The sequence below is a fragment of the Gracilinanus agilis genome, chromosome 1, assembly GCF_016433145.1.
Source record: "Gracilinanus agilis isolate LMUSP501 chromosome 1, AgileGrace, whole genome shotgun sequence".
In the NCBI taxonomy this organism is placed as follows: domain Eukaryota; kingdom Metazoa; phylum Chordata; class Mammalia; order Didelphimorphia; family Didelphidae; genus Gracilinanus; species Gracilinanus agilis.
The window spans coordinates 3,491,968-3,518,224 of record NC_058130.1 but is presented as its reverse complement, the minus strand read 5'-3'; the positions used below and the strand labels follow the sequence as shown (position 1 = coordinate 3,518,224).

The following is a 26,257-nucleotide window of genomic DNA, read 5'->3' as shown; positions in this document are numbered from 1 at the left end:
GGACCCAGGAGGAGGGGATGACGTCACCGAGGAGGCACTGACCAGGATGACCTCCCCTCCACAACCGCTAGCGTGCGCCGAGACCTCCCGCCGCCAGAGGGCGCCACGTGGAGTGGAGCAGGCCCGCCCGAGAGGGAAGCTCGACTCCCAAGGCTTTGAGGGCGGTCCGCCGCTGGGTCAGTTACCCAGGGCGACAGGCTGAGCGGCCGGGGGCGTGGCCTGTCGGGCGGAAGTCATGGGGTCAGGGGCCGGTCCGCGGAGGCGGAGGGCGGGGCTAGCCGGGTGTAAGTTGAGCAAACTGGAGGCGTGTCCGCGTGAGACGGGGGCGTGTCAGGGCGGGACCTCGCGGACGCCGGGGAGGGGAGGGGCGTTCTGGGGCGTGGCCTCGCGAGTGGCGGGGGCGGGGCCCGCTTGGAGGAAGCGGAGCGGCTGAAAGGCCGGTCAGTCGGGTTCGGGATGCAGCGCCTGCAAGTCGTTCTCGGCCACCTGTCCGGCCGCCCGGAGCCGGGTTCGGGCCTGGGCCTGGGGGCTGCCCCGTGCTCGGGGCTCGCCTCCACTCGGGCGGCCGCGGACGACATCGTGGTGGTGCATGGGCGGCGCACGGCCATCGGCCGGGGTGGCCGCGGCGGCTTCAAGGTAGCGGCCCTTCCGGGCCCTCACCCTGTCGAACTCTCCCCTCTGCCCCCAGCCCTCTCTGAGCCCCCGCCTCCGTGCCTTTGTCCCCGCAGGACACTACGCCAGATGAGCTTTTGTCCGCGGTACTGAGCGCCGTGCTGCGGGACGTGCGGCTGCCACCAGGGGAGTTGGGCGACATCTGCGTGGGTAAGTGCGGCCCTGTGGTCCGAGAGGGGGACCGGGCCTGGGCTGTGGCAGCACCCGGAGGTCACCTTTAGGCCAGCCGCCTTGAACGTTCTGCACTCATTAAGCGCCTGCTGTGTGCAAAGGCCCGTCCCAGAGGCATAGGTCACTAGAACCCTCCAGGAAGGGGCGGGCCTTTTGCGCTCTGGGGCACCCCCGTCTGAAATGCCCTCTCTCTGCCCGCAGGGAATGTGCTGCAGCCCGGGGCAGGGGCTGTCATGGCCAGGATCGCCCAGTTTCTAAGGTAACCCGGTTCCCTCTCGGGCGGGCCCTGATCCCAGACCTGGGGGCCTCCGTGGTGTGGGGCTCCACCGCAAAGACAGCCCCGGGAGGGGCGGCTGGTGGAACGGAGGAGCCAAGTGCTGGGGATCCCTGGGATAGCTTAGCTGGCAGCCAGTGGCTAAGGGCCTCTTCTGGGTCGAACTTTGCCCTTATTACCTAATACTCAGCGGTAAACAGAATGAACTCTGACCTGCTGGCACGTCCCGTCATGGACTCCCCCCGCTTTGGATCCCAAGTTGGTGTCAACGGCAGGGCTGCCCTGAGCCAGGCTGCTACCTGGTGTTTGGCCCAGCGAGCACACTTTTCCTCAGCGGACAGAAAGAAACTCAGGGAGAGAACCACCCAGACATGGGACGCGGGCCTCCTTCCGCCTGCTCCCCAGGACTGTGAGCCACAAAAGCCAGCCGGGACACGCCTGGGGATCCTTTACCTGCAGTCCCAGGAGGCCTTTGGGGTGGAAGGGTCCAGGGCCCTATCCATGGGAGCTGGGTTAACGGGTCCAGGACCAACTTCCTGACTGACAGAGCCAAGCTCACCCTTGGGAAGTGGGCCTTTGGATTCAGCCACCGTTGGCCCTGGCCATTTGCCCTGCCAGGAGGCCCTTGCACAGACCCATTTGTGCCCCGCTTCAGCTCCTCAGAAGATAGGACTTGGGAGCAGGCTCAGCCCTTACTCAGATGCAGCTTGTGCTCTGGTTGGCTAAAAGTGGCCTTCCTGAATGTGGGTCCATCCTTCTTGCGGGAACCGTCTTGGCCATCGGTCCAGGGCTTCGTCAGCTTTTGTTGATGGGGCGGCAGGCTCTTCTCTGCACAGGCCCAGAGGGAGAGAATGAGAAGGAGGCTGAGAGATCACCCTCCTTCCACTGATAAGGGAATTGCAGCTGAAGGGATCAGGAGGCTTGCCCAAGATCAAGCAGTAGCCTGGCAGAGCCAAGGCAGCCCAGGGACATGTTTCCAAGTTTGTCTCAAGCTTTCCACTGAAGCTCAGGGCTCCTGTTTCTTCTGTGAACCCAAAGAATACATGAAGCTCTCCCAGGGACTGAAGCCAATGAAGGGGCCGGCAATCAAGCAGGCAGTCGACGTTTATTAAAGGTTTACTGGGGGCCAGGCAGAAGACAGTGTCTCCTTTAAGAACATCACAATGTAATGGGGAAGACAATAAGCAAACAACTCCCTACAAAAAACACTAGATACACCCTTCCTTCGCAAGGCTTGAAGTGAAGGGGATCTGCACCCAGATGGGGGCCCTCTGCAAGAGGGAAGGAGAGGTGTGCTGGAGAGTACTGCAGAGGTGAAATCTGTAAGAAATCTACCAGATACGTGGCAGAGGTGAAATCAACAATCAAAGTGAAATCCACGAGAGACTTCCATTACTGGGTGTGAGCTGGTGAAGGTTCAGCAAACAAGACAGGATTAGTCAAATCGAAGGAGAACCAGGACAGGTGGTGTGGTCAGTCCTGAAAACCTTGTGAGGAGAATATGGAGAAGGAGAGTAGTCCAGTATCTAGGGCTGCAGAGAGGTCAAAGGGAGGCCCTAGAAAAGGTAAACGACATCCCTTGGGAATAGGAAGGGGGTAGGGGTGATGAATAGATTCAAGGGATTGGATCTGGCAGATAGAATACCTGAAGAACTATGGACAGAGACTCCCAGTTCTATATAGGAGGCAGCAACAAAAACCATCTCAAGGAAAAAGAAGAGCAAGAAAGCCAAACGGCTTCTGAGGAGGTCTTATGATAGCTGAGGAAGGAAGGAAAGGGAGAAGCTATCCAGATGAATGCAGAATTCCAGAGAATAGCAGGGAGTGATAAAATTTTCTTAAGTGAGCAATGCAGAAAAATAGAGGAAAACAACAGAAAGGGAAAAACCAAAGATCTCTTCAAGAAAATTAGATCAAGGGAACTTTCATGCAAAAATGGGTACAATAAAAGACAAACAAGAAAGGGATTTAATTGAGCCAATAGAGATGAAAAAGAGGTGGCAAGAATACACTACAGAACATACAAGAAAGATTTTCACATCGCTGATGACCACAATGGTGTGGTTACTGAACTAGAGCCAGAAAGCCTGGAGAAGGAAGTCAAATGAGCTGTAGGAAGCATGGCTAACAGTAAGGTTGGTGGAAGCGATGGAATCCCTAAAAGATGATGCTGTTAAAGTGCTGCCTTCAACATGCCAGCAAATTTGGAGCACTCAGCTGGATTGGAAAAGATCAATTTACAGCTCAGTCCTAGAGAAGGGCAAAGCCAGAGAAAGTTCAGTTTCCCAAACAATTGTGCAAGATTCTACCAGCTAGACTTCATCAGTAGATGAACTGAGAATGACCAGAAAAGCAGGCTTGTTTCAAAGAGGCAGAGGAACTCAAGACCAAATTGCCAACATGCTCTGTATGGTAAAGTAAGCAGGAGAATTCCAGAAAAATATCTACTTCTGCTTCATTGACTACATTAAAGCTTTTGTGTGGAGGAGTGCATGTGGGAGCCGGTAAGAAGAAGCTGAGGGCCTAATGCTGGCAGTCCTCACTGTTTCTGACTGCCTTCCCCTCCCACTGGGCAAAAGGGCCCAAATAAGTAGCTGTGTCTGCAGGCTGCCTTGGGCATCAAGACGGAGGCACCATATATCACCCTTGGGCTTTCTGTTTCAGTGACATCCCCGAGACGGTGCCTTTATCTGCTGTCAACAGGCAATGCTCCTCAGGGCTGCAGGCCGTGATGAACATAGCGGGTAAGCAGAGGCAGGCCTTCCTTCCCAGGAGCAGCAGGGTCTCCCATGGTGGGCAGCGTGGGTTCTGTGCTGTGACTTGGGCAAGTTATTTCGCCTCGCAGCCTCAGTTTTCTCATCCATAAATGGGGGTGATCCTGGCTGTCCTGACTTCATAGGCTTGTTTCAAGGGCATATATAAGCCAGGCTCAGGAGGCCATAGAATCCCATCCCACCCATCCTTCCCTTTGCTCTTCCCCCTGATGCTTGAAGCCCACCTATGGGCTCTAGGGCCTCCCTGGACTTGGTGACCCTAAGGAGTTGTCCAACAGTGAGCCCCTTTCAAGTATAGAAGATCACCCCCCAGCTAGCAGGGAAGGACACCTCCAGGACTTAGGGGGGGGGACCCTTGGCCTTAGCTTCCTGAGGAATGTTCACTTGTGGCTCCTTTGCAGGTGGCATCCAACAAGGGGCTTATGACATCGGCTTGGCCTGTGGGTAAGAATCTTTCTTTGCTAGTGCTTCCAACATCCTCCCAGTTGATTCCTCCCCACTCTTAGGAGAAGCCCCTTTCAACAAACAGGGGTGGAGGCCTGAGGAGTGCTGCCCCCATGCATGGCCTTCCACAGAGGCCCTTTCACTTGTTCTCCCTCCTTTGTGGGGTCAAGGCCTCGCTCTTTGTTCTTGCACAGCACAGGGCCCTCAGGAGGAGGCCTGGGCTGGTTTGGGCCTGATTTTTGGCCTGGGCCATGGCACTTGACCCAGAGTAATGGCTGGTTAATTAATGGATGGTGCTTCTTGGTAGGTTGGTGGAGGTGTAAGGGTTAAAAATGGTTTGACTAAATTTATGAGTTAAAAAGGATTATTGTGGTCGCCATTTATAAAATTAACTCTTCAGTCATGAGGCTGATTAGTAGCTTTATTACAGCAGGGTAAAGATAGTAAAGAGGGAAATGTAGGAAGGAGGTAGAGAATATTGCCTAACTAAATACCCGATAATTACTGATCTGAAGAAATCCAGCTCAACTCCAACAAAGGCTCCCTCAGGTCCCCATCTCCAACCAGGAGTCACGGTAGTCTCTTCAGCAAGAGTCTTACCAGTGTAGAATCAATCTCTAACACAAAAGTTCGAGGCAGAAGAATCCCTCCAACACAGAAGACCCTCCAACTCAGAGACACCAACACAGAAGTCCTCCCTCAGCAAGAGCCACCAAGGCAGTAGAAGAATGAAGAATGCCCTTGGCTGGCTTTTATAAGGAGTTTTCTCTATGTCACTTCCTGTCTCTTTGGTTTCTTCTTTTCACTGCGGGCTGGTCTATCACATCTCAGGAACCAATCAAAGGCTCTCAATTTGCCAAGCACTGCAGGAGGGTGGGGGAGGGGACAGTGCTTGTGGTCTTTTAGGACTAACTGTTAATGACTAAGTAAGTGTGAACGCTCTTGGTTAGTGACTTACTAAGTGTTAAGTAGGGGTACTTCAAGTTCCTCATTGATTAACTTAAAATAGACAAAGGGAATAAAAAATTCCCTTTTACAGAGGGAAGTTGAGCAGTAGCACCCACCAGCCCAGTGCCCCCCATCTTCTGCCCCCTCTCCACCAAGGGCACCCCCTCCCCGCTTTGCCCCAGGCCTTCATTAAAGAGAAGAAAGTTAGGAGCAGTCCTGGCAGAAGCCTAGCCAGGCTCCATGTGGCTCTATTCAGTGTTGGAAAAGTTTTCAGGGCCTGCAGAAGAGCAAGCCATGGGACATTTGCTCTGGGCTTTCTGTTCTTCTGGGCTGTTAACTCTTTGCTCGCTGGCCCTCTGAGGCCTGGGGTCTGGTCCTCCCCAGTCTCCCCCCGATGCACCCCACTGCTGCAGGAGACCTGAGGGGGGCTGGCCAACTGCCTCTTGGCCCTGCTGCCCCTTCCCCACCTCAAGTGCCAGCATCAGGGTTGGAGGCTGGCCCAGATGCTTCCCTTCTTCCAGCTCCCCACCCAAGCTGGAGTGAGCCTTCCCTTTGTTGCTTCAAGGGCCTCCTACCTGGCACAGGCCGAATTGGGCATGGATTGGAGAGGCCAGGCCTGGAGGCAGAAGGGGCCTGTGTCTCCCTCATCGCTGGGACCTGACTGGCCAGTGAGCCTTTGTCGGCTGAGGAGCCGCATGTAGGGAAGGGCCAAAGCTGCCCCGGCTTCCCCCTGCCCTGCAGAGTGATTCAGGCTCCTCTTGAGCCTATTTTACAGGGGAACGGACTGAGGCTTTTGCCTTTCTGAACCTCTGTGCCCGCTGTGGTGGGGTGCATCTCCCTCACTTTGTGGTGGCACCCTGGCCCTTAGCTCGCTTCCCTTTTCCTTCCTGGTGTGGGCCAGGCCCTCTCTGAAGTGGGGGAACTGGTGTCCCCTCCAGCCCACCACCCTGAGGCTCCAGACACTCCCTGGGGTCCAGGCCTGCAGCCAGGCTGGTGAGAGCCAGGATTTGTCGGGGACACCCACTTGGGCCCATGTCCTCCTCCTCTTCTCCCCTCAGCCCACCTTGGAAAAGCTGGGGGGGGGGTAGCTCCAGGGCCCCTCCCTAAGGGAGCCCCAAGCTGAGGCGGCTCTTTTCTGCCCAGGGTGGAGTCCATGTCCTTGGCTGACCGAGGGAACCCCGGCAACATCACCTCTCGCCTAGTGGATGTTGATAAGGCCAGAGACTGCCTGATTCCCATGGGGTGAGTGCTGCCCTGGGCCCCAAGGGCTCGGGAGGGGGTAGAGCGGGACCCCAAACCCTGGGCCAGCCCTGCTGCTCCCCCTGCTGCCGCCAGTCCTCTCACGACAGCGTCCCGGGTGCCTGGCGGGGCCGGGCAGCTGAGTCCTGTTGCAGGCTCTTGGCTGGCCAGTGGCCAGGGCGCCGCATGGAGCTCCGGGTTCCTCGTCTGTAAAGTGGGGTCCCAATTCTGATGGCTCCTCGCCCCCAGCCCCTAGTCATGGTCTCCCTGTGTCGGTTGGCAGCCTGGGCCCAGGCTGGTCTTTGAAGGCCGGCATGTGCCTTGTTGGTGGGGACGGGCCAGAGCAGGCACCCCCGCCTGTGTCCTTGGCCCCCTCCTCCCCCTCCATCTTGACCCTCTGCTCTCACTGCAGAATCACGTCTGAAAACGTGGCTGAGAGGTTTGGCATCTCCCGGGAGAAACAGGACGCCTTTGCTTTGGCTTCACAGAAGAAGTGAGTGTGGGCCGGGAGCGCTCGGGCTGTGGGCACGGGGCAGCCCGAGGGACACCCTCCAGCCACCAGCTCCTCCCGGAAGGGGCCTGAACCAGGAAGCTCGGGCTTCAAAGCTTGGAGTCCTTGTGAGCCCCGGCCACGAGGCCCTCCCCTTCGCCGCTCTCCTCCGGCCTCCAGGCACTGGCCAGCCTTCTCTCCCTCATGGCCACTCCTCGGCCCTCTGCTGTCTCCCCCGTGGTCCGAGGAGTCGGGCCGTGCCTGGCTCACGAGCCCTGTTCTACCCCAGCTCTCTGGGATCTTGTTGGATTTGCTGGACACGGAGATGGCCCTTAGAGCCCCCTGTGGCTCCCTTCTCTCTCAGCGGCAGTGAGACTGCTTCCAGACCGACCCAGGCCATTTCTGTCCAGTGGCCGCCTGGCAGGGCTCCGCAAAGTGCCCCAAGATTGGGAGGGCCAGAGTGGACACATGGGGGGAGGCAGTCAGGATCCCACATCCTTGTGGCCCAGCACCCGGGAGACGCTCAGTAGAGAATTGTTCGCTGTGCGGTTCCTCTTCCTCTTCTGCTCCTCTTTGTCCCCCCCAGATCCCCACCATTCGGTCATCTGCCCCCGGGCTTCTGTGCCCGCCTCTGGGCTCCCCGGCATCCCTCCTGACCCCATTGCCTCCAGGGTACAGCCCCATCCTCGGACCCTAACCTCCCTTCGAGCCCCGTCTCACCCTCCCTTTTGAGGCCAGCCCTGGGCAGGGACTGAGCAGACGCCCTGGCGTGTTGGCGGGGATGGCCCAGAGTGCTGGTTCTGGTTCTGGGGCCAGCTGGCCTAGCGCCTCGGCGTCTGTTCCTTTGGGGCCATCAGGGCGGCCAGAGCCCAGAGCCAGGGGTGTTTCCAGGCTGAGATCGTGCCCGTGACGACCACCGTCCAGGACAACAAGGGCAACGAGAAGACCATCACTGTGGCCCAGGACGAAGGGATCCGAGCCAACACCACCCTGGAAGGCCTGGCCAAGCTGAAGCCGGCCTTCAAGAAAGATGGCTGCACCACGGCCGGTGAGGGCCTGACGGGCTTTTCGGGGGTGCGGCGAGCTTGGCGGGTGGCCACGGGGAGTGCCAGGCGATCCCTTGCTCCATGCCCCTGTTCCCACCAGGAAACTCCAGCCAAGTGAGCGACGGGGCGGCTGCCATCCTGCTGGCTCGCAGGGCCAAAGCCGAGCAGCTGGGCCTCCCCGTCCTGGGCATCCTGAGGTCCTACGCCGTGGTCGGTGTCCCCCCCGACGTCATGGGCATCGGGCCCGCCTACGCCATCCCGGTGGCATTGCAAAAATCAGGTGAGGTTTCTTGGACTGTGATGGGTCCAGAGGCCACCACGGTGCCCCTCTGCAGGGCGATCCCCGTCCCGGCGGAAGCCCTCAGTGTCTGTCTAAAAACGCCACAGGGCCAGAGGAGGAAGATGGCGGGGGCGGCGGCGAGGCAGGTGGCTCTCCGCAGAGGCAGGGCTGGGCCCTTTGGTCTGCCTGAGCAGGTCTCCGAGGGGGAGACTGTGGGAGGGCCGGAGACCCTGTGCCCGGCGGGTGGGTGTCTGTGCCGGGACACTTGCAGGGGGTCTCCTCCCTGGGAGACTAAGATGGCTGAAGGGGGAGCTCGGGGCAGCCTGAGGGAGGGGCTGGGCTGGGTAGAGTCGCCATGCTGACAGACCGTTTCCTTGGCACTGCCATCCCCTGCTGAAGGGCTGACCGTGAAGGACGTGGACATCTTTGAGATCAACGAGGCCTTTGCCAGTCAGGTGAGCACAAGCTCGTCTGCATGGCCAGGGCTGGCATGTGGGCATTTCCCCTCGGGCACGGGAGGTAGAGAGCGGGCACCGACTCCGTCCTACCTCGGACACCTACTGGCTGTGTGGCTCCAAGAGCGTGGCTTAGCCCGTAAGTCACAGAGGAGGTGCCAGCCTGCCCTGGGAGTTCTCATCCCTGAAGGGCCAGCCGTGCACTGGGCACAGGGCTGGGCTCACTGCAGAGGTGGCCCCCCATCCCCCCAGAAGTCCTGGCCCTCCCTGAGGCCCCGAGCTTCAGGCTTCCCTTGTTGCCCTTCCAGGCCGTGTATTGTGTGGAGAAGTTGGGGATCCCACCGGAGAAAGTGAATCCCCTCGGGGGCGCCATCGCCTTGGGGCACCCCCTGGGATGCACTGGGGCCCGCCAGGTCATCACCCTCCTCAATGAGCTGAAACGCAGGGGGAAGAGGTGAGAGCCGGCCCTCCCAGCCCAGGCACTGGACAGTAGGGCGGTCTGAGGACTTGCCCAGAGTCTGGAGCTTTTCCAGGCCCCGGGCTGCCTCCGACCTTTCCCTGGGAGGGCCAGGGAGGCTGGGAGGAAGGAGACCCCCCGGCAGGCGAGCCTGGCATGCCCAGGCCCCCAAGCCCTCTCCCTCTTGTCCCCACAGGGCCTACGGCGTTGTGTCCATGTGCATTGGGACAGGCATGGGAGCTGCTGCCGTCTTCGAGTACCCGGGGCCCTGAGGGCTCCGCTGGGGCCTGGCAGAGGTGTCCTCGGGGGGTGCCAGGGCCCCCTGCAATCGTGCCTTTTTAAAAGAAAAGTTCTCTTCCATAAATAACAGATTCTAGCGGGGAGCAGGCCCAGGCCCCCTCCAGTTTGCTCTAGGGGGACCCTGAGCTGGGCTGGGGCTTGGGGCAAACACGCCATCTTTGAAATCTTTCTAATCCAAACAATAAAGCTTCAAATGACCAGCTCAGCCTCTTTTCTGGGCCTCCTCTCGAGGGCCGATCCAGCTTCACACTTTCTGTCTCAGGAACAGCTCTCAGAGAGAAGGGCAAGGGTCAGGCAGTGGGAGGGGGGAGGTTAAGTGACTTGCCCAGGGTCCCCCGCTTTGAACCCAGGACCTCCCATCTGCAGGCCTGGCGCTGCCCACTGAGCCACTCAGCTGCCCCAGACTTTCTTACACACTCTCCGACCTGGGCCAGGCACTTTACCTGTCTGCCTCAGTTTCCTCCTCTGTGAAACGGGGGTCATCCTAATGGCGCTGCCCCTCCAGAGGGTTGTGAAAAGGGTCCCTGCTACAAGGTGGGCTTCTTCCTTCTCTCCATCCCTCCCCAGGCCGTGAGCTGGTGCCTCTTCGGCATCTCAGGCCCTGGCAGGACCCTTGGCCACCCTGTGCCCGTCCCTGCCAATGAGGAGAGGCGCGACCAAGGCATTCTCTGCATTTATTAAGGACGGCCGGAGGCGCCAGGCCGGCCAGGCTCTCGGCCGGCCTCTAGTATCTCTCGTCGTAGGAGCCCTGGCCGCACACGTGCAAGATGCAGGACTCGCCCAGGATGCCGTCCACCGACACGATGGCCTCAAACTTGCCGCTGTTCCTGCCGGGAAAAGGGACGGCCCGTCACCGGCTGTCGTGGCGCCCGGCTTGGGCTGCGTGCCCCTGGGGGGCCGGGGCTGCCCCCCTCAGCTGCGCCATACCTGGCAGTGAAATGGATAAAGAGGCTTGTGGAGGCCGGGGGGCCGTTGACTTGGCGCGCCTCCACGACTCCGCTGGTCGGGAAGACTTGGAAGACGCCCTTGTGCCGCTCCAGTTTGTCTGTGGTCAGGGGAGACGAGGGGGCAGCCCTGGGCCCGAACCCAAAGCCTGGCGGCCCCGCTCTCCTGGGCACTTCCCCCCGCAAGGCCGGCCCCAGGCCGGCGCTTGGACTTACCTATCATGGCGATCCAGTGGCTTTTACAGGGGCTCAGGTTCAGCAGGTTCACCTCCAGGCTGCTCGTGTCGTTCACAAAACAGATGCCAAAGTCCACCCAGCTGGTGGAGAGCTGCAGGGCCGGAATGGTCACATTGGCCAGCAGGGGCACTACCTGTGGGCAGGGCAGGCCCGTCGGCTCAGGGAAAGGCTGGGCCCCTGGTGCCCTCCGTCCTACGGCCCCAGCCCTTCTGGCCACTGCCCGCAAGCAGCACTCCGGGCTTCGTCCCCTCTTGGCTGGACAATGCCAGCAGCGTCCTAACTGGCCTCCTGGCCTCTCCTCGTGGTCAAACGGAGATTCCGAGCACAGCTTCAACCCAAGAAAACAAGCGGCCCCTACATGGCTCTTGGCTAAATAAAATCTCCTGTGGGGCAGCCACAGCCCCCAGCCCGACTCCCCCTCCTGGCAGCTGTTGCATGGCACCGTTCTCCAAACCCTTTGTGATCCCTCCATCAGACTGCCCCGAGTCCTGGCTCCTGAGCCGGCCTCCCTGGCTGCCCCTTCTTGTACTGCCTCTGCTGGCACTCGTTCCTGGCCCCCAGACTCGGGTAGGGGCAGAGCAGCCTCACACTCCTCGCTCCCCGTGTCCTTTCCTCTAATGCCATCCCTTGAGCGCCTCTCCTCCAAGAGTCATTTAAGCTCTGGCCAAGCCTCTGGTAGCTGTTTCTACGGCCCTCGGGGATCCCCCCCCTGCTTCCTCCAGGACCTGGCACCCAGGCTTTCCTCGCCCACCCGGGCCCTCCTATTAGGGGGCTTTGACATGCAAATTCCAGGGTGAACTCCCTGATAATGCCCCGTGGTTATCCCACCCATTCCTTGCCTTGCAACCGCAAATCTGTTCTCATTAAGCTCCTTTGACCCTGAATTCTTTCCCAGGCCGTCGCCTCTGTCCCGATGACCCTCTCCTCCCTTGCCCAGCTCCATTTGGCCCCATCTTCTCTTCTCCAAACCACAGCCCTCTCCTCCTGTGTCTGAGCTTGCCCTGCCTAGCTCTAGCCTTGGGTCTCCCAGCATCCACTGTTTTCACTTCTGTATGTGCTGCTAATGAAGCTAGAGAAAATCCTGAAACGAGGCTACCTTGGGACACTACAAATACTCCATGAGGCCTTCCCTCCCTCAAGGCAAACGTACACTATTGTACTATTCCATTCTGCCTTCCCCTACCCTCTGAGCAGAGAGCCTTGTCTCCTATCAGGAGGATAGGTGAGAAAGAGATCTAGGAAAGGGAGGGGGGAGTTTAAGGAAGGGTCATTTGGAAGCAAAACAAACTTTAAAGAGGGCAGGAAGGGGGCAGCTGGGTATCTCAGTGGATTGAGAGTCAGGCCTAGAGACGGGAGGTCCTGAGTTCAAATCCGGCCTCAGACACTTCCTAGCTGTGTGACCCTGGGTAAGTCACTTGACCCCCATTGCCCACCCTTACCACTCTTCCACCTATAAAAAGCCAATACACAGAGGTTAAGGGTTTAAAAAAAACAAAAAACAAAAAAAGAGGGCAGGAAATAACAATAAACAAGAAAAGCATAAAAGAATAGGATGGAGAGAAACATACAATTAAGTCATAACTGTGAATGTGAATGGGATCAACTTGCTCATAAAACAGAAGAGGGCAGTAGAATGGATTAGAAACTAGAATCCAATAATATATTGTTTATGAGAAACACATTTGAATCAGATAAATGCAGAGAGAAAATAAAGGGCCAGAGTAGAAAATATTAAGCTTCAACTGAAATGTAAAAAAGCCAGGAGCAGCAAGCACATCAGGCAAAGCAACAGCAAAAACAGACTTATTTGAGAGAAACAGAAAAACGACATTTTCCTGAAAGGTACCATAAGACAATAAATTAATATCAGTACTAAATATGTTCACCAAATGGCATAGCGTCTAAATTCTTAAAGGAAAAGTTAAAGATGTTAAAAGAAGAAATATACAAGAAGACTATATATAATGAGGAGACACCAACTTACTCCCTTCAAACCTAGATAAATCTAACCAAAACTAACAAAAAAGAAATGAAAGCAAGGATGCCTATTACCATTATTTCTCTTCAGTATAGTGCTGGAAATGATAGCTATGTCAATAAGAAAAAATACATTAAGAGAATAAGCATAGGCAAAGGGTAAACAAAATTATACTTTGTGAGATGATATGATTTACTTAGAAAACACTAGAGAGTCAACTAAAAAACTAATTGAGACAACTTCAGCAAAGTTTTGGAATATAAAATAAATCTACACAAATCACCATTTATGTATAAAACTAACAAAATCTAGGAGGAAAAAAAAAGAATTCCATTAAAAAAACTATAAATAGTATAGAACATGTGAGAGTCTCACTGCCAAGATACACAGAGGAATGACAGGAACACTCTTTAGATAACTGGACAAATTTGGACAAAATAACATCTAAATAATTGGAGAAATATTGATTGCTTGTGGGTAGGCTGAGTTAATATAATAAAAATGACCATACTGCCTAAATTTATTTATTCAGTATCACATTAAGCCAAGGATTACTTTATACAGCTAGAAAAAATGATTTAAAAATTCATTTGTGCCTTACATGATTGCATATGTAAACTACTAGATGTTTACCATTCTCACGAAGAAGGGAGGGGACAAGAAAGAGAATTTGAAGCACAAATTTTTTTGAAAATGTTAAAAATTGTTTTTACATGTAATTGGGGAAGAAATAAAATGCTATCAAAAATTCATTTGGAGGAAGGGTCAAGAATGTCAAGAGAATTAATGACAAAAAGGAGGAAGAGGACTCAGCAGTACCAGATCTCCAAGGATAGTATGGGGCTCTAATGTTCCAAACAATGTAGTACTGGGGGAGAACTAGAGACCAAGTACAGAATATACAGGTGCCGAGATCCAAAGATCCCAGGTGTTGAGGTAAAAATTCACTCATTTGACAAAAACTGGGAAAGCAAGAAAGCCATGTAGAAGATGGTAGGTAGAGACCAGCACCTTGAGCCCCGTACCAAGATAAATTTCAAATGGGTACATGATTTAGGCATGTCTTAAATAAGTTAGAGGAACGAGGAAGAAATGACCTGTCTGATCTATGGGCAGGAAAGACACAGCAATTGTAGGAGACAACAGAGGCCTATTCAAATGACAAAAACTAACATTTTCATGTTGACAGTTTGGAAAAAATCCTGGGCAGTACACTTCTCTGATAAATGTTTCCTTTCTAAGCTCCCAAAGGAACTAAGGCACATTCTTCAGAGCCGTTTCCTACTCAATGCACCTTGCAAGGACCCCCAGAGGCAGCCTTCAGAGGAAGAAAGCCAAGCTAGCCATAGTCTCAAGTCTGATACTTAGAGGCTCAGAGTGCCACCTCATTGCCAGGAAAATGGCATATGCCAACATTGGGTTGCTGTTTTGAGAACACTCTGGAGTCATGCTTGAAGGGCTGTAAAACTGATCCAGCAAGGCGGCCACCAGAGCAAAGACTAGGTGAGGGGCCTCCGTCACAAAAACACTGATGGTAGATGCCATTGTTTGGAGAATGGCTCCATGGTGGTGGGATGTGGCCGTGATGGAAACTCTGGGGTCTGTAAGAGATGACGACAACGATGGAGGCTGGGGGTGCCTCAGGAAAGTCTGGGCCACTCGTGATGCAAAGTGCAGGAGCAGAACCTGGACAGAGGGCTTTGGGAGAGCTGGGCTCTGGGATTCTTGCTAGGCCTGACAGAGCCCCATTAATGCTTCCCCAATGGCAAGCCCGGGCTAAGCACAGTTGTCTTCACAACAATTGAGGGGAGGCTGGGGCCCTTGTTATCCCCATTTTACAGATGTCTTCATCTGTAATAGAGGTTAAAGGTTGAGTGGCTTTTATACCCCAGAGAGATCATATGGAAAAAGACATGTACAAAAATATTTATAGCCGCGCTCTTTGTGGTGGCAGAAAACTGGAAAACAAGGGGACGCCCTTCAATTGGGGAATGGCAGAACAAATTGTGGTATCTGTTGGTGATGGAATACAATTGTGCTCAAAGGAATAATGAACTGGAGGAATCCCATGTGAACTGGAAAGACCTCAGGAAGTGATGCAGAGTGAAAGGAGCAGAACCAGGAAAACTTGTACACAGAGATGGATACATTGTAGCACAATCAAATGTAACTTGACGTCTCTACTAGCAGCAACATAATGACCCAGGACAATCCAGAGGGACTTATGAGAAAGAACACTATTCATATTCAGAGGAAGAACTGTGGGAGTAGAAACCCAGAAGAAAAACAACTGCTTGAACACATGGGTTGATGCAGACATGATCGGGGATGTAGACTCTAAATGACCAATCCAGGGCAACTATCAATAATATGGAAATAAAGGGGGGAGCTGGGGAGCTCAATGGATTGAGAGCCAGGCCTAGAGACGGGAGGTCCTGGGTTCAAATCTGGATTCAGACACTTCCCAGCTGTGTGACCCTGGGCAAGTCACTTCACCCCCATTGCCCACCCTTACCACTCTTCTGCCTTAGAGCCAATACACAGTATTGATTCCAAGACGGAAGGTAAGGGTTTTAAAATAAAAATAAATAAATAAACAAATAAATAATATGGAAATAAGTCTTGATCAATGACACATTTGTAAAACCCAGTGGAAATGCGTGTTGGCTCCTGGCGGGAGTGGGGTGGGGGTGTGGCTGGGGTGTGGAGGGGAGAGAAAGAACATGAATCATGTTACCATGGAAAATTTTTCTTAAAAAAAAAATTTTAAAAAGCTGGGGAGAAAAAAAAGAAAAAGGTTGAGTGGTTTGCCTTGAGGGATTTGAACTCGGATCTTCCTGACTGGGGCACTAACATCTGCTGCTCTGCCCATGAGTAACCCCAGTTTCCGAGGCCTTGTGAATCCCAGTGCCCACCCCCAGGTGAGCACCGACGGCTTCACCAGGCATGCACACAGAGGCACGCTTCGGACAAACACATCCATGCCTGGACAGTGGGCACGGCTAACTGGGAATGGGCTAGTGTAAGTTTTGTCTTGTTTTTGGCTTTCTCTTTGGGGGCAAGCTAGGAGGGAGAGAAAGCAGCTGGGAAGTGAAGGAAGACTGAAGCAGGAAGAAGAGGGGCAGGGGCTCTGCTGTCCACCCTTCTGCCCGCACAGTGGACCCCAGCCCAGGATGGAGTGTCCCCCTGAAGCCTCAGGGCTGTGGGGCCTCACAGCTTTCCTTCCTACCCAGCAGGCCTCTCTCCTCATCTGACCCCAGCCCCACTCCCATGGCTGCTGTAAAAGGCTGGCCACGTCCCCGTGGGGCCCGGTGCCCGCCCACCCACCCTCTCCAGCCTTGTCTGTCTGTCTCACGTCCCCATTCCAGAGGGGCTGCCCTCCCCCTTCCATTGGAAGCCTGTGGAGGGCGCAAATGGCTCCCTTGTTGGCCTGGTGTGTCCCCAGCCCTGGCCGAGGAAGCCTTAAAGGTTGCAGGGTGGCAGCTGCCAGGCCCCTGGGCCCCTGCTTGCCTGGGTGGTCTTATTGCTGTACTCGAAGACCAGGTTCTGGCTGAACTCCATTCTCTTGCTGCCGTCCTCGTCCTGAATGATCTTCACACCCGGCAGCATCTGGTCAGACGGCAGCTTCTGGTATGTCAGCAACTCCAGGGACAGCGTGAACGACACATCGATCTGTGGGATGTGGGACGTGCTGTCAGCCTCCCTCCCCGTCCCTGTGACTGTGGGCCCCGTGGACTCGCCACCTCCCTGTGGAGGGGTTGGCCCCGGCCTGGGTGCTGGGCATCTGGGGAGACCTACTCTGCCCTGACTGGGCCCTGACTGGGCCATGAGGTGCCCTGTGCCAAGGGCAGAGTTCACAAAGAAAAGAGGCAACCGAGCCCGTGCCCCCAAGGAGCCCACGGAAGGTGCTGGCCTAGGGGATAAGGGAGGGGGCCACAGGGAGGCCGCAGAGGAGGCGGGCACGGAGGGCTCCGAAGGCCCAGGGGAGACGCCGAGGCCCCTCTGACACGTCTCTCGGGTTCTCCTTGAACAGCCCCATGGCCAGCTCTCACAGAACCACAGACACTGCTGAGCTGACCGGCACGACCCCAGGTTGCCGCCAGTCAGAGATGCTGGTGTTGGGCAGGGCTAATAGGAGAGTGTCTCCTTCTAGCCTGTTTGCTGGGGGCAGGGAAGTGGGGGGAGAACCCACATCCATGTCTGTTCCCTGAAAAGAAAATCCTTGGAAAAAAAGTCACAACCACCCCGAAGAAGCAGCAGGAGGACAATTTCGTGCTCATTCCTAGAGGGGAGAATGTGGGTGGCACGGGGGCATCTGCCCTGGGAGGGATGGGAGTGGGGGGAGCCCAGAGGCCGATGGCCTGGCCCCCCCCCCAGCAGCTGCTGCCACAGTCCAGGGGCGGGGGGGGCAGCAGTGGGAGGCGATGGGGACCAGAAGGACCTGGGGGGCAGCTGTGGAATGTCAACAAAGTGGGACTCATGAGAGATGCCATGAAGGTAGGATGACCTCATTGGGTCACAAATTGTGTGATCTCTGCAGGGACTATGAGGGAAGAGATGAAGATGACCCTGAGGGTCTGAGTGGAGGCGAGCCTGGGACAGGGGAGGCTGCCTCTGAGGTGTCTATGGGGCAGTTGGACGGAGGTGTCCAGGGCAGCTAGGCACATGAACCCAGAAGAAGACCCGAGAAGCATTGGCATGGAGAGGGTGGCTGAAACCATGGGAGCTGGGGGGCACCAAGGGCAAGAGGAGGAGAAGCGAAGAGGCCCTGGGCAGAGCCCTCTGAGGAGGATGAGACCTGGGGACGGAGAAGGATCGGTCAGGGAGGTGGGGTGAGATGCGGGAGAGGGCAGTGACCAGCCACGCGCAAGGCCGCAGAGGTCCAGGAGGATGAGGACTGAGAGAAGGCCACGTTGGAAGGCGTTTGCTCGGAGCCCAAGGAGGCCCAGAGGAGGAGGAGGCTCAGCTGGGGATGCCTTTTGTGGGGGCTACAAGGGGCAAGAGCCCAGGGCTAGAGGCAGCACGGATGGGAAGGTCAAGGCAGAGAAGGAGGGAAGACCTGGGCGAGCTTGTGGGCAGGAGTGGGAGAGACTAAAGATGAGGGAAAGCAAGGAGACAAGGCCTGGAGGGCACTACGGGGACCTGAGGAGGGTTTGAGGAGGGCTGGAAGGCCCAGAAGAGCCCTTGTGGGGGGGAGGGGGAGGCCGGCCCAGGGGAGGTCAGGCAGCAAGTGTATGGTGGACCCAGTCAGAGCAGGGACATACTCCACACAAGGCCCCTGAGTCCGGGCAAAGTGGGCAGGCAGGGAGAGACAAGGAGGCTGGGCCTGGGGCTGGGCCTGGGTCCAAGCTGAGGGCTCTGGAAGAGTCGGGAAAGTCACTGGCCCTGAGCACCAGAGGTGTGACCCAGGCCTGGTGGGTTGACACCCATTTCACAGGAAAGCCCCCAACCCTAGTTTCTTTTGGTCTCGTCTTTTGGGGTTCCCCAGTCCCTAGAGCAGTGGAGTTGCCAGACAGTGAGTGGGTGCAGGGCCTCCTCCAGCCCCCAGATGAGAGTCGCTGGGGAGGAGAGCCAGGCCATGAAGTTTCTAAAGTTGCCATGGACTGGCTGGCTGAGTTCCTGGCCTGTGGGCCCTTGGGGAGGCCGGTCCGGCCTGTGGGCCCTTGGGGAGCCCAGTCCGGCCCACAGATCCTTGGGGAGCTTGGCCCAGCCTAGCCTATAGGCCCTTGGGGAGCCTGGTCCAGCCTGTGGGCCCTTGGGGAGCCCGGCCCAGCCTACCAGCATGTTCTGCTGCGGGGAAAGCACAAACTGATCTCCCGTCTCCTCGTCCTCTTCCTCGTCCTCCTGGTTCCAGGTTTGCCGGTTCTCTTCAGGGTTGATCCCGGTCACGGAGAACGGCGAGGCTACCAAGAGCCTGAAGTAATGGGCCACGTCCGTAAAATTGTTGACCTTCAGGACGTGAGTGGCCACCACCTCCGTGAGCACCTGGAATCGGGGCAGAGCGGGCAGGGGTCCAGGAGAGGCCGGCCAGCCGTGCCGCGTGGCCTCTGGGATGCCCGGATGCTTCCTGCCGCTCTCTGGGCAGCCGAGGACAGTAGGGAAGGGGAGGGACATGGGAAAGCCGGGGCTGGTGAGGAGCTGGGCAGAGCCGGGGAGAGAAGGCCGGAGGGCCCTGGGGATGGCAGGGGAAGGCCCGGGCACCCCCTCTGCCCACAGCCCCTCGCGTCTCCTCTCCTGGTGAGCTGAGGCAGAATCGGCCTGTCTTGTTCGGGGCCTCCCTGTGGGGCCGCATGAGTACGTGGAGCCCCAGGGGGGTGCCGGGCCCTGCCTGCCCTCACTTACCCCCGTGAGGGGATTGTCCGGGATGAGGTCACTGCCCTGCAGGTTGAAGACCATCCCGCCATCGTAATCCTGCTCAATGCTCAACCTGCCCGGAGCCAAGGCAGAGGCCTGTCATGAGCCTCCCAGCAGCCCCAGCCTGATGGTCACTGAGCAGGCCGGGGCGGGAGGGATGGGGAGGCCAGAGGAGGACCCCCCCTCCCCGCCACTCACCGAGTTGGCCGGACGAAGCCCTGCAGGTCCAGCCGGAACTGCTGAGCATCAAAGTTCTGCTGGCGCGTCACCTTTCCAGGGATCTCGCGAGCCATCTGCCGCAGCCCAGAGAGGCTGCCTGAGGCCACGCTGCCTTTCTCGGGCCGCCCCGGCCTCCCTTCGCCTTTCCTGCCCACCCCGGGGCTGTGGGGCCCACTCGGACCCGAGGCTCACCTTGCTGTCCAGGCTCATGAAGCCCAGGGCGTAGCTGTTGCACGCCACCTTCCTGGCGGCGCCGGGCAGGGCCACGGGCGTGAACGAGACCGAGATCATCTTGCTGCCAGCAGCCGGGATGATCTGCCGCAGAGGGGGGCGTCTCACGGGAGGGCTCGTGTGCCAGGGACGCTTGGTGAGGCCCTGCCCGGCCACTGAAAAGGGCCAGAGACGCGAGCCCCAGCCACGGACTGCCTGACCGGCGGGGCCCGGGGGAGCGTCCTGGCCCTCGTCATCGGGGCACGGACAGCTATCACCCGGCTGGCCAACGTGGGAGCTTGGCCTGGGGCCTTCCCACCAGTCTTGGGGGGAACCTCACTGGGATAAGTCCCAGAATATGGAAGAACGACCTCAAGAAGGGGCCCGTCAGCAGAGAGGGGCAGCCCTCGGAGGGAGGGGGGCTCGGGGGCCCTCAGAAGCGGAAGGCACCCCCCTGCTGGAATGTGGGCAGGGGCTGCGGCCACTCACCAGCTGCTTGGGAGAGATGGTGTAGGGGAAGTTGGAGCGGATGCCATCGTGGGGCTTCAGAATCACCGTGATGATCTTGGGGTGCCCCTCGGCCGTGAGCGGGATAGGCTCTTCTACGCTCTCCGAAACGCTGATCTTTGGCTTTAAAATAGAGCAGTGTGCCAACTCTGAGGCCAGCAGCAGAGCCGGAGGGCCCCTGCGACCAAGGCGGCTGGGGTGACACGGGGTGCACAGGCCCAGGGCCCCGCTCTCCACCCCCTCCTCCCCGTAAGCTGGCCCGGATCCACGGTTAGAGGCTGGGCCGGCTCTGGGCTTCTGAACAAGTCCAGCATGGCCGGGGCTGGGGCCTCCAACTGACCAGGGACTCCAGGGGCGGCCCTCTCTGGAAGGCCTCGCCAGCTCCCCAGCGGTCAGTGAGGCCCGGCCCTCAGGGACACCCCTGGCTCTAGACAGACCTTGCTGGACACTCTGAACGGTGTGCCTGCAGGCATCTCCATGTCCACACAGCCCCAGACAGAGCTTTCCCCTACGGCCTGTGTTCCTGACAGGTGCCCTCCTCTCTCCAGGCACCCACGTTTACAGCCTCAGAGCCAGCCTCAGCTGGTCCTGCTCCCCAGCCTCCCTGCCTCCATTCACACAGCCAGCCCCCGGGCTTCAGGCCCTCATCACCACCAGCCTGGAGAATTGCCATCCCTTCTAAATTGTTCTCTCTGTGGCCTCCCCATCCAACTTCCACCCAGCCCCAAAGCATGGGACTGATTCCATCTCTCTCTGCTCAAGAATGGCTCCCTATTGCCTTTGGGAGAAAACAGAGAGCCTTGGGTCTGGCCTTTACACATCACCCGTGATCCTTCCAGAAGGATCCACACAGAATTCTGCTCCCCAGGAGCTATTGCAGCCAAACTGGCTGCCTCCCTACTCCTTCTACAAGGTGCTCCCGTCCCCTGCTTGGCAGGCTGCCCCCTGGGCCAGGACCCCTCTCCCCTCTCATCTGCACATCCATGAATTCCTCACTTTCTCCAAATGCCAGCTCGGACTGTGAGCTCCTCCTGGAGGCCTCTCCTCACTCCCCTCGTAACTTCTTTTCTCCCAGTGGCCTCCTTCTTGGCCTCTTTGCCTCTCTGCCCAGCAGTCAAAGTTCTCTTCCTCCTCAGAGCTGGGACCATCCTACCCTTCTGCTCAGAAGTGCCTGGGCAGCCCCATCCTTTCCTCTAAACCCTTTATGGCCTCTCCTAGCAGGGGTCTTTGCTGCCCCCCCCAGACATTCCTGCTGCCTCTCTTGGAAGGACTCTGTCCTTTCTTGGGGGTATATGGAGGTGCTTCCTCTTTTACTGTTCCCTGGCTTTTTGGATTGCCGTCAAGGCCAGAAAGGTTCCAGCTGCCTGGGCTGCACCCCGATCCTGCCTGGAGTGTTGGGAGAGACACTCACCGGTTCAAAGACTTTTTCGCTGTCGGAGGAGCTGGACGACTGGCTGTAGCTGCGCTCGAAGGGCACTTCGCTTGTGGGTACTGACTTGGAGTCCACTTCTATCCCGTCAGCATCCCGCAGGGGGAAAGGCTTCCCGTACAATATCCACAAGTCCAGGAGATGGTGCTCACTCTCATGGGGGTTATAGACCTCCCAGTCTAGTCTGATGTCTGCAGTCAAACAGGCAGGAGGAGGGTGAGGTGGGCAGAGGGCAGAAGAGTGAGGGGACACAAGAGCCAGCGGCAATCAAGGCCATGGCATGAAAGAAATAGGCCTGGGCAGGGGGACCCCAAGGAAGCATCAGGAGTATCAAGAAGAGATGAGGGGACACTGGGGGATGGGGGAGGCTGCCCAGAGCTGGAAGCAGCCCATGAGGAAGCCTGCTGGCACTGGGGACCACCTTGGGGGAGCTGCCAGAAGTCCTGAATCCATAACTACACCCCGTGAAGACATGTGGGAGCCAAACCAGCACTATCACCTGAGACGACCTCAGGGGCTTTGCCCAGAATGCCCAGGGGAGATATGGTGAAGGGAGAGTTGGAGCCTTTATTGGTCAGTGGCTCACCCTAGGCCAGGGTTATTCCTTCAGATTCTCTCCTTTGCCCTGTGCTCCTCGTAGTGACAAGGCTAACAGGGCTGGTCCTGAAAAGGGGCCCCTTGAATTCTGGGTTTCAGATCCCTCCCACTTGCCAGGCCAGAAGCCTCCTGTCTCCTAGGCCAAGAAGGACTCTGATTATAGGCAGAGACTGGAGAGATGTAATATGTGGGGTGTCCCCCAGTTAGCATCTCTTTAGCCAAGAAATAAAATAAAGGCCTCCCAGACACCACACTGGCCAATGCTTCCTTAGGCAGGTTCAGAGGGGTTCAGGGGAGAGAGATGTCTGCCCAAACCAGGCAGGGACAACTGGCAGAGGAAGGAAAAGCCCTTGTACACTGCCACAAGAATGCAAGGAGGCCAACTGGAGGCAGAGACCCCACTCAGCTGGGTGAGCCTTCAGCAAAGATCTCTAAGGGGGGGTTCCGGGTTAAGATGGCAGCAGAGTAAAAAGCAGCTCTTAACCTCTCCTGACCGAAACACACAAAACTCCTCAAGGGGACATAAAAACAAGTCCAGACGAACGGAGGAACCCCACAACAGGGTGCAGCGTGGAAGGTATGTGGAATCGGGACATTTCCATGCTATAAAGGGGTGAAATAGCTCTCACTAAATCACGGGCTGAGCAACCACCCCACCCCCACACCCTCCACACACAACACCTATAGCGCCGAAGCCAGTTAAAAAGAAATAGAGCAAGTTTGGGATACCCATCGAGCCATTGGCAGCTACAGGGCCTGTTCCTGAGAGCAGCAAGATTTGGGACCCCAATAAGCCAAAGAACGCACCCGAAATTTGAGTGCGGGAGAGCGCAGGCGCGGCGGAGGCGTGGGTGGAGGCAGACACAGCCACAAGCCAAAGCTCTGAAACCCCGAGTGGGGAACCAGCGTAGACGGGTATACGACTGTGGAAGCAGCGCCCTGAGACTTGTAAAGGAACCTCCAGCAGAGGATCAAGCAAGGGGGTCCACCAGGGGGCTTGACCTTGGAAAAAACCAGAACTCAAACCTCAGAAGCCAAAAGACCGCGGCGAGGATAAAGCTGAGAAGCTGCTGGGCTAACGATGGCCACCCAGACTCAGGAAGTTCAGAAGAGAAAGCTAAACAACAAGAAAAAGAAGTCTTTAACACTCGACAACTTTTACACAGAGAAAATTCAGACAACCGAGCAAACAGAGGAGGAGAACAAACAAGAATCCGGACCCTCCTCAAATAAGGAAAACGGGTCACAAGCTATGGAAGAGTTCAAAACTGAGATTCTGAGGAAGATGGAAGAGATCTGGCAAGAAAATAACAGTTTAAAAGGTAGAATCTTGCAATTGGAAAGTGAGGCTCAGAAATCAAATGAACTGATAAGCAAATTGAACACCAGAAATGACCACATTGAAAAGATCATAGCTGAAAACGAAAAGTTTAGAGCCGAAAACCAGTCCCTAAAGGCTAGAATTGAGCAATTAGAAGCTAATGATCTCTCAAGACAACAAGAACAAATAAAACAAAGTCAAAAGACTGAAAAAATAGAAGGAAATATGAAATATCTCAATGAGAGAGTGACAGACCAAGAAAACCGGTCTAGAAGAGACAATTTGAGAATAATTGATCTTCCAGAAAAACCAGAAATTAATAGAAACCTGGACTCCGTACTAGAAGAAATTATTCAGCAAAATTGCCCTGAAGTCCTACAACAAGAGGGCAATATAGACATTGAAAGGATTCATAGAACACCCACTACATTCGATCCAGAGAAGAAAACAGTTAGAAATATAATTGCCAAATTCAAAAGCTTTCAAGCAAAAGAAAAACTCTTACAAGAAGCCAGAAAGAGACAATTCAAATATCAAGGAACACCAATCAGGATCACACAGGATCTGGCAGCCTCCACGCTAAAAGACCATAAGGCTTGGAATACAATATTCAGAAAGGCAAGAGAGCTGGGCTTGCAACCACGGATCAACTACCCATCAAAATTGACTATATATTTCCAGGGGAAAGTATGGGCATTCAACAAAATTGAAGAATTCCTAGTATTTGCACAGAAAAGACCAGGGCTAAATGGAAAGTTTGATATCCAACCACAAAAATTGAGAGAAACATGAAAAGGTAAATAAGATACAGAGGGGAAAGAAAGAAAACTTATAATTTTTAAATTTGCCTTTCTAAGGGCCTCAGTGAGATCTAACTATCTGTATTCCTATGTAGAGAAATGTTATGTATAATTCTCTGTAGTGAACTCTATTCACTATTATAGTATCCACTATTATAGTAATCAGAAGAATAATTCACAGGGTGAGGGTGGAACACTAAATAATCTAAGATGACATGGGGGATGGGAAAGAGGGGGTGAATAGCAGGGGACACCAAGAGAAACTTGAGTGAATAAGAAAAATAGGATATTCTATTGCACACAAAGAGGGTATGGGAAGGAGAGGGTACAAATACTATTATAAGAAGGAGAGGAAGAGAGTATTAAGAGGTAATAATCAAACCTTACTCTCAGTGTAATCAACCCAGAGAGGGAAGAGTAGCTATACTATCCATTGGGACATAAAACTCTTATCTAACCCTTCTGAGAAAGTCAGAGGGGATAAATTAAGGGAAACAGGGGAGTAGGGAGGTAAAAAAAAGGGAGGGGAGAAGAAGGGGGAGGGAATTCATAAGGCCGTTAAAAACAAAAAGGGGGGGGGGAAATAAGGGAGAGGGTAGGAAGGGAAGTCAGTCAAGGGAGGGGATAAGGGATAGGGTCTTAATAGCAAACCACTGATTTTAAAGGATATAGTTTAAGGAAAAGGGGTAGGAATAGGGGAGGAAACGAAAATGTCAGCAAATGCACAACTGATGATTATAACTCTGAATGTGAATGGGATGAACTCGCCCATAAAACGGAAGCAAATAGCAGAGTGGATTAGATACCAAAATCCTACCATATGTTGTCTACAGGAAACACATATGAGACGGGTGGACATACACAAGTTTAAGGTTCAGGGCTTGAGCAAAACCTTTTGGGCATCAAATGAGAAAAAGAAGGCAGGAGTGGCTATTATGATTTCTGACAAAGCCAAAGTAAAAATAGATATGATTAAAAAAGACAGGGAAGGTCATTACATCCTGATTAAAGGCAGTATAAATAATGAGGAAATAACACTGCTCAATATATATGCACCAAGTGGCATAGCACCCAAATTCATAAAGGAGAAACTGGCAGAGCTCAAGAAGGAAATAGATAGTAAAACCATACTAGTGGGAGATCTAAATATTCCTCTTTCAGATCTAGATAAATCAAACCGAAAAATAAATAAGAAAGAGGTAAGAGAGGTGAATGAAGTCCTAGAAAAATTAGATTTAATTGATATGTGGAGAAAAATAAATAGGGACAAAAAGGAATACACCTTCTTTTCAGCTGCACATGGCACATTCACAAAGATTGACCATGTTATAGGGCATAGAACCATTGCAAACAAATGCAAAAGAGCAGAAATAATAAATGTAACCTTCTCCGATCATAATGAAATAAAAATAATAATTAGTAAGGGCACCTGGACAGGAAAATCAAAAACTAATTGGAAATTAAATAATATGATTCTCCAAAACCAATTTGTCAAAGAAGGAATCATAGAAACAATCAATAATTTCATTGAAGAAAATGACAACGATGAGACATCCTACCAAACTCTGTGGGATGCGGCCAAGGCAGTATTCAGGGGGAAATTTATATCCTTGAGTGCATATATTAACAAATTAAGGAGGGCAGAGATTAATGAATTGGGCATGCAACTCAAAAAATTAGAAAGCGAGCAAATTAAAAATCCCCAGATGGAAACTAAATTAGAAATACTAAAAATCGAGGGAGAAATTAATAAAATTGAAAGTAAAAGAACTATTGAATTAATAAATAAGACTAGAAGCTGGTACTTTGAAAAAACAGATAAAATAGACAAAGTACTAGTCAATCTAATAAAAAAAAGGAAAGAAGAAAACCAAATTGACACTATCAAAGATGAAAAGGGAAACCTCACCTCTAATGAAGAGGAAATTAAGGCAATCATTAAAAACTATTTTGCCCAATTATATGGCAATAAATATAACAATTTAGGAGATATGGACGAATATTTACAAAAATATAAACTGCCTAGATTAACAGCAGAAGAAATAGAATACCTAAATAATCCCATATCAGAAATAGAAATTGAACAAGCCATCAAAGAACTCCCTAAGAAA

The 26,257-nt window shown here is 54.5% G+C and overlaps 2 protein-coding genes across 3 annotated transcripts in view; one reads left to right on the top strand and one right to left on the bottom strand.

Annotated features, from left to right (window-relative positions):
- Positions 1–437: 437 nt before the first annotated feature.
- On the top strand, positions 438–9,750 carry ACAA1 (acetyl-CoA acyltransferase 1). 2 transcript variants are annotated; one of them, XM_044672018.1, is made up of 12 exons: positions 438–636; positions 729–822; positions 1,045–1,102; positions 3,782–3,861; positions 4,293–4,335; positions 6,427–6,525; positions 6,935–7,015; positions 7,870–8,060; positions 8,159–8,338; positions 8,738–8,793; positions 9,102–9,247; positions 9,447–9,750. In XM_044672018.1, exons 1-12 carry the CDS (start codon positions 457–459, stop codon positions 9,520–9,522), a joined length of 1,284 nt encoding a protein of 427 aa, XP_044527953.1. In that variant the 5' UTR covers positions 438–456; the 3' UTR covers positions 9,523–9,750. The 2 variants fall into 2 exon arrangements, with proteins under 2 accessions (XP_044527953.1, XP_044528786.1); XM_044672851.1 differs by lacking the exons at positions 6,427–6,525; positions 8,159–8,338.
- Positions 9,751–10,216: 466 nt separating this feature from the next.
- Positions 10,217–26,257, bottom strand: part of DLEC1 (DLEC1 cilia and flagella associated protein) — a 99,240-nt gene continuing 83,199 nt past the window's right edge. Inside the window, exons 30-40 of the mRNA XM_044675336.1 lie at positions 21,411–21,619; positions 19,982–20,296; positions 19,475–19,774; positions 19,262–19,356; positions 19,052–19,136; positions 18,488–18,694; positions 17,447–17,507; positions 16,220–16,821; positions 10,711–10,864; positions 10,478–10,595; positions 10,217–10,377 (exon numbers count right to left, since the gene is read on the bottom strand). Of these exons, the coding sequence (XP_044531271.1) occupies positions 10,275–10,377; positions 10,478–10,595; positions 10,711–10,864; positions 16,220–16,821; positions 17,447–17,507; positions 18,488–18,694; positions 19,052–19,136; positions 19,262–19,356; positions 19,475–19,774; positions 19,982–20,296; positions 21,411–21,619 (2,249 nt within the window). The 3' untranslated portion in view covers positions 10,217–10,274. The remainder of the gene's footprint in view (positions 10,378–10,477; positions 10,596–10,710; positions 10,865–16,219; positions 16,822–17,446; positions 17,508–18,487; positions 18,695–19,051; positions 19,137–19,261; positions 19,357–19,474; positions 19,775–19,981; positions 20,297–21,410; positions 21,620–26,257) is intronic.